Source organism: Haematobia irritans, chromosome 5 (assembly GCF_050003625.1).
Source record: "Haematobia irritans isolate KBUSLIRL chromosome 5, ASM5000362v1, whole genome shotgun sequence".
Lineage (NCBI taxonomy): Eukaryota > Metazoa > Arthropoda > Insecta > Diptera > Muscidae > Haematobia > Haematobia irritans.
In genome coordinates this window covers 63,345,191-63,358,332 of record NC_134401.1, presented here as the reverse complement: position 1 = coordinate 63,358,332, position 13,142 = coordinate 63,345,191, and the positions used below count along the sequence as shown (strand labels likewise).

General features: G+C 33.7%; 1 protein-coding gene and 1 long non-coding RNA gene across 2 annotated transcripts; one reads left to right on the top strand and one right to left on the bottom strand.

Moving 5' to 3' along the window:
• Window positions 1-8,698: 8,698 nt before the first annotated feature.
• LOC142239741 (uncharacterized) lies at window positions 8,699-9,271 on the top strand. Its single transcript, XM_075311518.1, has one exon. The coding sequence runs from the start codon at window positions 8,699-8,701 to the stop codon at window positions 9,269-9,271; it is 573 nt and encodes a 190-aa protein (XP_075167633.1).
• Window positions 9,272-11,460: 2,189 nt separating this feature from the next.
• LOC142242006 (uncharacterized) lies at window positions 11,461-12,264 on the bottom strand. The gene is made up of 3 exons (XR_012723914.1): window positions 12,132-12,264; window positions 11,938-12,067; window positions 11,461-11,757 (listed from the first exon to the last, which is right to left on the bottom strand). It is a non-coding gene; the product is annotated as an uncharacterized LOC142242006 (long non-coding RNA).
• Window positions 12,265-13,142: the final 878 nt, after the last annotated feature.

The window sequence follows — 13,142 nt, the reverse complement described above, 5'->3', positions numbered from 1 at the left end:
ATATTTCGGAAATTCTCCAGGAAAAAAATTGTCACTCATTTTGGTCAAATATTTCCTTAGTGTGACCATACCCTAAGTTTGAGATATCTTGAAACCAAACTCACGCATCTTACATTTTAAACTTTTTCTTTCGTTTAAAAATTTAAGATGTTGCTCGAAATCAAATGTATGCCTACTTTCTATCGATGATATTCTGGGAGGTGCAAAAATACTTCTGGAGGAGGCTTCGCACCATCCAAGACCCCCTAGCTACGTCAATGATTGTCCATCCACGGTACCTTTATCTACTATATAATGCGCTATATTTTTTCAAATGTCGGAAATAACATCAAATTTTAAAATCAGTTTTGATTTCTTCAAATTGGCTAACTTTGGCACGAATTATGATGACATTCAAATGACAAAGTCATGAGGGGTTCATTCCCGGAGAAGCTCCTGTTGAACTCCGTTCAACAAACTTTTTTTTTATTTTGTAAACACTTCAACATGAATTGAAATGAATTTAATAGAAATGAAATGAATTACTACTTAACTACTATCTCTTTCACTGAATTGATCTTTCTAATGAATTGTGAATTATCTTATAAATTACTAGATACTATTGTACTTAGAAGATGGTAACCCTGAAGTTTTTCTGAATGCTTACTTAGATATTTGTCCTTTTCTGTATTGAATTCATTTATCTACAAATTTGTTATTATGTTCTAAAACACTATGTCGGAATTGACCTTTGATTTCTAACTTCTCTTGTGTAGAAACCCCTCTACTGGTAAGAAGCTGCTGTTCACAATAAAATTGCCATTGTACAATTTGAACTGAAAAACTGTCTTTTTTCTGTTTTATTTTATTTCAACTTCTACTGTTCTGGGAGCAAACAAATTAACAAATACAGTCCATTACAGTCTAAGACGTCTCGGAATTGTACAGCTCCGTTTTGAAATGATCGACAATTAGGAGTTTTTAATCTGTTTTGGCATAAATAATATATGTTTGGAAATCAATTTTTTTGCAGATTTGTTTTAAGTGTAAGCATACAATGTCCATAAACTAGTACTATATAACTGTAAGTTTTGTTGTTTTTTTCGACGTTTTGTTTATGGCTTGATTATTTGGAATGAAACATAAAGTACTAGTATTACATGTTTGGGGCATATATGTCCATATGTTAGTAGATATTATGTTTGGGACAATATTCTTAAATATAATGTTTCTGGGTGCAAACCATAGATATGTTTAGAAACGTCAGAGAGAGAGAGAGAGAGTATACAGGAAAACAAGTAAGGAAAGTCTAATTTTCGATACCATATCACATCCGCCAAATGTGTTGGGTGCTATATATAAAGGTTTGTCCCAAATACATACATTTAAATATCACTCCATCTGGACAGAATTTGATAGACTTCTACAAAATCTATAGACTCAAAATTTAAGTCGGCTAATGCTACGATGGAACACAATTTTAGTAAAAAATAATACCCTGTTCCACAGTGTGGCGCAGGGTATAAAAATATAGGAAACATTTAAATCTGAAGCAATTTTAAGGAAACTTCGCAAAAGTTTATTTATGATTTATCGCTCGATATATATGTATTAGAAGTTTAGGAAAATTAGAGTCATTTTTATAACTTTTCGACTAAGCAGTGGCGATTTTACAAGGAAAATGTTGGTATTTCGACCATTTTTGTCGAAATCAGAAAACATATATATGGGAGCTATATCTAAATCTGAACCGATATCAACCAAATTTGGCACGCATAGCTACAATGCTAATTCTACTCCCTGTGCAAAATTTCAACTAAATCGGAGTTAAAAAGTGGCCTCTGTGGTCACATGAGTGTAAATCGGGCGAAAGCTATATAGGGGAGATATATCCAAATCTGAACCGATTTCAACCAAATTTGGCATGCATAGTTACAATGCTAATTCTACTCCCTATGCAAAATTTCAACTAAATCGGAGCAAAAAATTGGCCACTGTGGGCAAATGAGTGTAAATCGGGCGAAAGCTATATATGGGAGCTATATCTAAATCTGAACCGATTTGGCTGATATGTTGCAAGTTTTTCGAGACGCATAAAATATTCGGATGTACGGAATTTGAGGAAGATCGGTTGATATACACGCCAATTATGACCAGATCGGTGAAAAATATATATGGCAGCTATATCTAAATCAGAACCGATTTTTTTCCAAAATCAATAGAGATCGTATTTGAGCCGAAACAGGACCCTATACCAAATTTTAGGACAATCGGACTAAAACTGCGAGCTGTACTTTGCACACAAAAATACACCAACAGACAGACGGACAGACAGACGGACAGACAGACAGACAGACAGACAGACGGACATCGCTAAATCGACTCAGAATTTAATTCTAAGCCGATCCGTATACTAAAAGGTTGGTCTATGATTACTCCTTCTTGGCGTCACATAGAAATGCGCAAACTTATTATACCCTGTACCACAGTAGTGGTGAAGGGTATAAATATGGGAAACATTTAAATCTGAAGCAATTTTAAGGAAACTTCGCAAAAGTTTATTTATGATTTATCGCTCGATATATATGTATTAGAAGTTTAGGGAAATTAGAGTCATTTTTACAACTTTTCGACTAAGCAGTGGCGATTTTACAAGGAAAATGTTGGTATTTTGACCATTTTTGTCGAAATCAGAAAAACATATTTATGGGAGCTATATCTAAATCTGAACCGATGTCAACCGAATTTGGCACGCATAGCTACAATGCTAATTCTACTCCCTGTGCAAAATTTCAACTAAATCGGAGTAAAAAAGTGGCCTCTGTGGTCATATGAGTGTAAATCGGTCGAAAGCTATATATGGGAGATATGTCTAAATCTGAACCTATTTCAACCAAATTTGACACGCTTAACTACAATGCTAATTGTACTCCCTATGCAAAATTTAAACTAAATCGGAGCAAAAATTGGCCTCTGTAGTCATATGAGTGTAAATCGGGCGAAAGCTATATATGGGAGCTATATCTAAATCTGAACCGATTTCATCCAAATTTGGCACGCATAGCTACAATGCTAATTCTACTCCCTGTGCAAAATTTCAATTAAATCGGAGTAAAAGATTCGCCACTGTGGTCATATGAGTGTAAATCGGGCGAACGATATATATGGGAGCTATATCTAAATCTGACACAATTTCAATAAAATTTGGCACACTTGACTACACTACTAATTGTACTCCTAGTGCAAAATTTCAACTAAATTGAGGTAAAACTCTGGCTTCTGGGACCGTATTAGTCCATATCGGGCGAAAGATATATATGTGGGAGCATATATATCTTCTTCTTGTGCAAATATATAAGTCCATATCGGGCGAAAAAAAAAAAAAAAAAATATATATATATATATATATATATATATATATATATATATATATATATATATATATATATATATATATATATATATATATATATATATATATATATATATATATATATATATATATATATATATATATATATATATATATATATATATATATATATATATATATATATATATATATATATATATATATATATATATATATATATATATATATATATATATGGGAGCTATATCTAAAACTGAACCGATTTCAAAAAACAATAGGGTTCTATTCTGAGCCAAAGCACATACTTGCGCCAAATTTGAAGTCGATTGGACTAAAACCGCGACCTAGACTTTGATTACAAAAATGTGTTCACGGACAGACGGACATGGCTATATCGACCCTGTTCCACAGTGTGGCGCAGGGTATAATGATAAAAATGGTGATTCCAAATCGCTTGTTTTTGGGAATAATTCTGTAAGTTTTGAACGGATAAAGATATTAACATAATGTTATCTATGTGTGAAAGCTGAGGTGTTTTTCTCTCAGTTTGTTGGGTCCCTAGTGGATCCACGGGCTGATCTGTAGGCGTTGAAATTTGACCACCTCGGGGACATGAAATTTATTTTAGCTGTTAAACCTGCAATTAAGGTCCGACTTCAATGACTTTTTTTTTGCTGCATAGAACTTGTAAAATATTTTGAGGATAGAGGAAAAGAGAATAAAATAAAATCATCTGTAGTAGGTATCCAACCCAATTGGCGCCTTAAAAATATGTACACACAAAAGTTATTTCTATCAGTGTATGCCTAAAGTGAAACATTATATGTTTGAACAATACAAACAATATTTTGTTTGGAACAATCTTGAAAATATATATTCTTGAAGCAGAATGTGTTTGCGAGTATATGTTACAGAATCGATTTTTTTAGGGTATAGCTGGGATCGCCGCTGTTTACCAACCAAGCGTTCCATTGGTTGGTAAACAGCGGCGGGTATGCAGGAATATATTGCATGTTGCATGTGGTTGAACGGGTATTTTATTTTTGTATTCGTATATTCAATTTTCGAGATAGCGGAGATTTCCCATTTTTTTTTGGAAAATCCAGCCCAATGGATGGATTTTCCATTTTCTTGTACCTATATATAGGGCAAAATTCAGTACAATCTTCAGTTTAGCCCGTCCTTTCTCCATACAGTTTTTAAAGAGCCTCGGTACAACGATTTTTGTTTTTGCTTTTCCTGTGAATATCATTGTAAGTATCACATTGTAAGTATGCGAATATTAGAAGAACAATTGTTGCAGTTTTCGTTTTTCGAATAAATTATTTTTTTATTAAATACGACGAGATAGAGCAACGTATTTGCCTGAATTTATTTGGATTTAAATTTTTTTTGTATTCACTATGGAAAATATTCACTCTTTTCCTTCAAAAAAACCCCTTTTCCTCCATGTGATCCTGTTGACTTTTATGGAGTTTCGTATTGGCTGCACCAGGGTCGAAGAAACCAAATGAAACATATTTTACCTATATTACAAAGGAAATGTAATTACATATTGGTGTTGTTCGTTTGAGACATTTAAAGTTATTTTTGAAAACTCATGGCGCTGTTGGGACCTTTGGGCATATCCGACAGTTTTTTACTTTTTAAGGGCAACCCTCAACGATAAACCCGCAACATCAGCCATTTCCATTTCATCTTTCGTTCCGTTATTGTGGAACACCTTATAGTTGGCGAAAGACTGCATTTGACCAGTTTAAAGGACGAAGTTTGCTGTAAATAGTGTCCTATATTATAGTTTATTAGACTTTCTGTTATATATATTGAGTTATATCATATCAATTCAAAAGGAATTAAGTTTTGTGCTACGTGATAAATAAAAGTTTGATACTAACATATGCAGATATCGCGTTCTTAAAATCGATCAGTTTTTGTTTGATGAAAATAAAAATTTGAGTGCAATAAGTATATGTTAATTAAGTAAGTCAGTCATTTCCTCCTCCTTATACACTTACCTAACATTGGCAATTATCAAAACACTGGTTTTGATTATTATTTCAAGTTCAAAAAAAAAGGAAAAGTGCAAACAGTGTTGATGATTACAATGTAGGCGAATTTAGTTAACATGCAATCCAAACGATCGTAAGTCATAGCATAATGTAGAGGTGATGTTGAGGCTGGAGTTACCGAGGTTCTATGTACAAGCCCTGGTCCAGAAGATTTTTTGTTAATGTGGATTTTTTTATATTATTATCCTTTTGATTATATTATATAAAAACGCAGTTAGCAGTTTTTTGGTCGCATGGATGTGCTTCTAAAGGAGCAACTTTAAAAGCTCTTCCAAAAATGTCCTCCCAAAGATGTTCTTTATTGCAACTACAATGTTTAATTTTATCTTTTATTGTTTCAAAAAGGTTAAAAACAGAGTAAGAATTAATAAAGTGGTACAAATTATTCAAATTTTGTTGAAAAAAAATCCATTCTAGAAAAATCATGAACTTTGGAAATTTTTTAAGGCAAACATTTCAGATAAACGTTAGAATTCATTACAAATCAAAAAGAAAAGTACAGAAGTGATTTATTTGGCGAAATACCACAATTTTTTTAATTCACATCCAAAACAATGAATTCGGATTACAACTTAAGAAGTGATGCAAATTCTGTGCAACGAATCACACCGCAGTCGTGTAGATTTAAAAAAAATTCTCTCGTTTTACACAGAGTCCAAGGATTTTATTGCAGGTTGACTGTCTGAGTATATATTAATGCCCACATTTTTTGCAACATTACTTCTCAGCCAATTCGCCACCTCTCTTATTGCTAATATTTCAGCCTGAATAACACTACAGTGATTAGGTAATCTTTTCTCTATTCGAAGTTCCAGATCTTATAGAATATACTTGTCCATCCAATTTGGAGCCATCAGTGTAGAAATCTATATATCGTTTATTCCTCGGGACCTGTGTGCACCACGCATCACTGTTGGGAATTAGAGTTTCAAACTTTTTGTCAAAAAGTGGTGTCGCCAAAGTATAATCCACTACGTTAGGCACATCTGGCATTATTTTTAGGACCGAACTGTGACCGTAACTTTTTTCCGACCACAGCGATAGCTCGCGCCGTTGTTGCAGCTGACTGTTTGGCAAAAAAATCTGAAGGCAATAGATGCAGCATAACATTAAGGAATTTGTTCCTGTCTTGCTGAATGCGCCTGAGATACACAAGCACGCCATACGCTGAACTTTCTCTAAATTTGTCGGCTGGTGAAGTGCCGGCCACCAGACTTCAACACCATATAGCATTATAGGTCTAACCACTGCCGTGTATAGCCAATGCACAATTTTTGGTTTTAGGTCCCACTTTTTCCTATTGCCTTTTTGCACGAGTACAAAGCTACCGTTGCTTTCTTCAATATTAAGCTTAAAGTTCAGCTTCCTGTCCAAAATAATGCCAATGTATTTTGCACACTCCCTAAAGGTAATTTCAATACCCCCTAAGGAAATGGGCCTAACCGTAGGAGTTTTGCGATCTTTGCAGTACATGACTAGTTCTGTCGTTGCAGGATTTACCCCAAGACCATTATCTTTCGCCCATTTCTCAGTCATCCGGAAGGCTCTCTGTATAATATCTCTGTTGATGGGAATTTTCCCCTGACTGCTAGCGCCACATCATCTGCGTATGCCACCACTTGTATCCTTTCTTTTTCTAGGGAAACCAGAAGGTCTTTTATAGCAACATTCCAAAGAAGAGGTGATAGAACTCCTCCTTGGGGAGTGCCTCTGTTCACATACCTTTGTATGTTTGCTTGCCCTAGTGTGGCTGAAATACGCCTCTTTGTTAGAAGTTCGTCTAACAGCCTAAGTATACCTGGATCAACATTCAGAGTTGTCAGTCCATTTAAAACCGAGCTCGGATGGATGTTGTTGTTGAACGCCCCTTCTAGAAACGCCACGATTGTGTATTCTGTGACTGATAGTGAGCTTTCAATAAAGCTGACTAGTTCATGTAATGCGGTCTCAGTAGACCTGTCCTTCGAGTATGCATGCTGTCGTTTCGAGAGCAAATTTGAATTGAAGCTAGTTCTAAGATAAATATCTATCATCCTCTCCAGAGTCTTAAGTAGGAATGAGGATAAGCTGATTGGTCGGAAATCCTTCGCACTCGAGTGAGAGGCTTTTCCCGCTTTAGGTATGAAAACGACTTTTGTTTCCCTCCACTTTCCTGGGATATATGATAAGTTGATACATCCTTTATATATCGCCGACAACCAGGGGATAATTTTGTCAGTCACTGCTTGTAACTCCGCTGGAGTAATTCCATCAGGTCCGGGGGATTTTAATGGTCCAAAGCTATTTAACGCCCATTTTATTCTATATTCCGATACAATTTCCTCGATAGAAAACAACCGCTGAGCCCCTGTGGTACCCCCAGAACATGGTTCGACCGTCTGATTTCCAGGAAAATGTGTGTCCAATAGTACCTCCAGCGTCTCCTCACTGGACGTTGTCCAATTGCCCTCCGATGTTTTACATATTACATCTTCTTATTAAACAATATGAAAACTAAATATTTGACAAATTTAAAATTGAGAATTCAAAAAAAAGTTGCAGTGGGATACAAGTAATTGTTCTAAAAAGATCAAAAACGTTGGAGACCCAGGTTCGAAGCCTGTCTCGATAAAAAAAAACACATTAATTAAATTTAATGTTTTTTCGGGGTTTTAAATCATATTCGTTACAATTATAAAAATCAATATATGCATATATGATATCCTAACCAGGGTTGGCCTGTGACTTTATAAAATTCTCTCTAGTGGCTTTCCTTCTCTGTCAATTTTTGCAGAATTAATGCCACGTTTACTGCACCATCGAGTAGGACATATTAATTTTGGTTTGTAGTCTCTCATTGAAATAGGCCTATTCTTCTGTATACTTTTTAAAATCGCTTGATTTATTTGTTTCTTATTCGATCTTTTTCAGTTTAAATAAAAATCGCAACGGCACCAAGACTTTATGGTTTACCGAAAATACATAAAGGGGACTTCCCATTGAGGCCCATATGCTCTTCGATCAACGCACCAGCAGCGACTATGAATAAATATTTGTATTAAAGAACATGACTAAAGCATATACATACAATGTAAAGGACGCAAGACAATTTAAAGATAAGATAAAAAACTTGACCATAGAAAATGACGAAAAGCTGATCTCCTTTGACGTAGTATCACTCTTTTCCAGTGTGCCAGTATATCTCGCTTTAAAAACCATAATAGATAGATGGGACGAAATAAGTTTACATACGAACATGACAAAGAATTTATTTGTCAAAGTACTAAAATTTTGTATAATGGATAATAGATACTTCCAATATGACGGCAAAATATACAAACAGAAAAGAGGGTTACCTATGGGATCACCAGCTTCGCCCATCGTGGCAGACATACTGATGGAAAAACTACTGGACGAAAGTTTGAGGAAACTTACACAAAAACCGAAAATAATAACGAAATATGTAGACGACTTATTTGCTATCATTAAAGAAACGGGAATTGAAAGAACCCGATTTACCATGGAACTGGAAAAAAACGGAAAATTTCCATATTTGGACATATTAATACTTAGAAACAAGAAAAAAAATATAACTTTGGACTGGTATCAGGAAAACACGGCGTCAGGCAGAATTATGAATTTTTGTTCAAAACATCCAAAGAGGATAATTATTAATACAGCCCAAAATCTAATTGACAGAGTTCTTTCCATCAGTGACAAACGATTCCATCAAGACAACAAGAAAATACTACAAAGGATACTAGAAGAGAATAATTTCCCTAAGAACCTAATTAAGAATTTAATAACATCCTTTAAGCCACGCACGGAAAAACGAGACATTGGAAACCCGGAAAAAATTTCAAATCTTTAATATATATATTCCTGGTATATATATTAAAGATTTGAAATTTTCGGAAAGACTAACAAAATCCAACATCTTTGACAAGAATAAATATGACTTAGCACATAAATCTAATAATACGGTTAAAAAAATTATTCACCAACATCATGGACAAAATTCCAAAAACGGAAACACCAAACGTGGTTTATGAAATTCCATGCGAAGGAAGTTCAGTAGAAAAGTATAAAATGGCGTATATTGGAACCACAAAAAACAAATTAGAAACAAGAATATCAGGTCACAAATCCGATATAAAAACCAATAATCAACCGAACTTCAATAATGTCCGCATATTACAGCAAGAAAACAATACCAACAAAAGATACACATTAGAAATTCTGCACATCAATAATGTACCAACAAACAGAAGAATGAATTACAAAACAGCCACAGACAACATCGCCCACATATACAGACACATGATATGCAAAAATGATCACCGACAGACGAAGAACATTTCAAACAACATCAGCCAACAGTGCAATAGCGAAAGCTGACGAGAGCAGTCATGCTCCAATAAGAATTTTGTTTATAGTGATTGATTTATATGTAAGTTGGAGATAATAGTTACGGCTTAACATTTATGTTAGCCGTATGTTGATGATGTTTAGAATAAGATGTTTTGTAATTGTACTATGTATTTGAAATTTGTATTAATTGTCTAATTTAATTTAACTTTATTAAATAATTAATATTATACAAATATGTTTATGGATCATACACCTCTGATGAAGTATTTCAACGAAAATTGCGAAATATTAGGACGGATGAAGTGAAAATAATAAAAACAAATAGATATCAAGCTTGGCAAAATAAGGAATCTTTTTAAATTCGTTAATAATTTCCTGGGAATTGAGACTTCTTGGCACATATTATTATCTTGGATATCATCAAATTCGCTGCTTTGCTGACGTGTCTGAAGTATTTAGAGTTTACGACGATTGATACTTTTTCTACATGTACAACGCTCATGTGACGTTTACAATTTTGCGACAGTCACAAACCTAAAAAAAGTTTGATGCAGACCATCTCTGATATTTCGAGTTGTTTTTGTGTGATTTCTTTTTCGCGATACCGATCTCTGCATATGGTTAGGAACAGGGATTCGGAGCGGAGCAGAAGCGATATTTATAAATCTCGGAGCGGAAACTTAGCGTTTTCAAAAACATAAACCGCTCCGCTCCGAAATCCAACTGTTGTCTGACGTAATTGAAAACACATTTATTTGGATAACTTATATATGAGTAGATGAACCGTATAGTGGCAATCATAACCAATTCGAATTATTATGTGTGTATGACAACCAACTATTTTTTTGAATTATAGAGACAACCAATAGTTTGCTATTAGTACTAACTGAAAATCGTGGGAAATTGTAAAGAAACGTCATTGAAACTATTATAATTTTTTATTAATTTATTGTGTATTAATAACTACATATAACATATAATCTCAAACAAACGAATGTAGATATATAGGACCATATATTTAATAGTATTAGTACAGTCAGCAGTAGTCAAAATAGTGATTATTAAATTAGAAATAAATGTAGAATTAAAATAAAATAGAAAATTGTAAGATTTAGATGAGTTAGAGTAATTTTAACCACCAATTTTATACGTATATTGTTTGCATTAAATTTGGTTAATATCTTAAAGATATACTTTTGTATAAAATTACAAACCATATTAAATTCCGCAGGATATTTTTTGGCCCATGTACATGTAAAACCAGTTTTATTTGGCTTGGAGCGGGTCTTCAAAATAATACCTTTTGTTACACAATCCCAGCAAAAAAAGCGTCGCCAAAAAAGTAATGAAAGTGTTCTTTTTGGATCCGAAAGTGGTGCAAAATTGACGCAGAAGCGATGAATTTAACATGGGCTTGTCATAGGATGGAAGTCCTCCATTTCAACAGATGTTGCACTGAATTTGCATCACTTCTTTAGGTGTGATCCGAATTCAATGTTTTGGATGTAAATTAAAAAATTCTGTGATATTTTGGCAAATAAATAATTTTTATAATTTTTTTACAATTTTTAATGGATTTTAACGCTTGTCGGAAACGTTTGACCTCAAATATTTTCAAAAAATCATAATTTTTTCAGATTGGATTTAGCATTTTTTTCGACAAAATTTAATTTATTTGTACCATTTTATGAATTCTTACTCTGTTTTTAATCTATTTGATAGAAAAAAAGTTGAAATTCCCCATTAAAAGTATGAACAAATCAAGTTATAAAAAATTGAATTAAAAGAACTTCCTGGGTAGCTCAAATAAAGAACATCATTGGGAGTGCTTTTAGAGTTGTGCCTTTGGAAGAACTTCCAAATTTTTTTGCTGGGATGTTATATAGCCTCGTAAAGATCTGGAGTTACCAACAAAAATAATATGTGGTTGCAAACATAATTTGTCCTTTTTGCAATAGTCATCAAAAGCATCTGCTGGTTGTAAATCTAAAACATAGTTTAAAATCATTTAAAACAAGTAAAAAGTAAATATATTCTATTTCTATTAGTGGTTGAGGTATCTGACAACACTGTGTCTAGAACAACGATCTTATGGTGCTCTAAGATCTACATATTTAGATATAATTCGCGCACTTTACTTAACTACTTCGTTTTGAATTTACTTACATCAAAGAGAGTGACAAGTTTTTCTTGTATTTCTATCTTAGATGCCTTTGCTGATTTCTTTATTTGAATTCTTACATTGATTGACGGGGAATAAATATGCCAATAATATAAACGACCTCCTTTTTGTTTTCTGCATAAATATAATATGTTTGATGTTGATATAATATGTAATTGTAATTATAGATTTCATTTACCACTTTCGAATGCAGGCGCTGATCCAAAAAAATATTTCATTCGCACAAATTCTTTGAGCAGAAAATTTAATCAAGACTTTTATAGTTTGATTTTACCAATTGACAACAAACAGATTGTCAAACATGTTTATCATGTGACTTTTAAACAACATTCAAAGCCGCTTTTGTGAATGTGCGTAGGTACAATTTCTGCGATTTTCTGCATGATATTTTATTACATATTTCGTGTTCTAAAACTCATATGTATCATCAACTCAAGAAGTTACGGCATCAACAATACCTACAACTTCCATTTATAACTATCGAATCTGTTAGCACAACCAACGTATTTGTTCTATGGATACTTTGAAAAAACGAACGAACTTCGAAATAACGAATATTTATACCCTTCACCACTACTGTGGTACAGGGTATAATAAGTTTGTGCATTTGTATGTAACGCCAAGAAGGAAAAGTCTGAGACCCATCGTTTAGTATACCGATCGTCTTAGAATTAAATTCTGAGTCGATTTAGCGATGTCCGTCTGTCTGTCCGTCTGTCTGTCTGTTGATGTATTTTTGTGTGCAAAGTACAGCTATCAGTTTTAGTCCGATTGTCCTAAAATTTGGTATGGGGTCCTGTTTCGGCTCAAAGACGATCCCTATTGATTTTGGAAAAAATCGGTTCAGATTTAGATATAGCTGCCATATATATTTTTCACCGATCTGGTCATAATTGGCGTGTATATCAACCGATCTTCCTCAAATTCCGTACATCCCAATATTTTATGAGTCTCGAAAAATTTGCAAAATATCATCCAAATCGGTTCAGATTTAGATATAGCTCCCATATATAGCTTTCGTCCGATTTACACTCCTTTGTCCACAGAGGCCAATTTTTTGCTCCGATTTAGTTGAAATTTTGCACAGGGAGTAGAATTAGCATTATAGCTATGCGTGTCAAATTTGGTGGAAATCGGTTCAGATTTAGATATAGCTCCCATATATAGCTTTCGCCCGATTTACACTCAT

Bases quoted from the DNA above. Each gene is read 5' to 3' on its own strand.
- LOC142239741 (XM_075311518.1), top strand. From the start codon at position 8,699: ATGGATAATAGATACTTCCAATATGACGGCAAAATATACAAACAGAAA.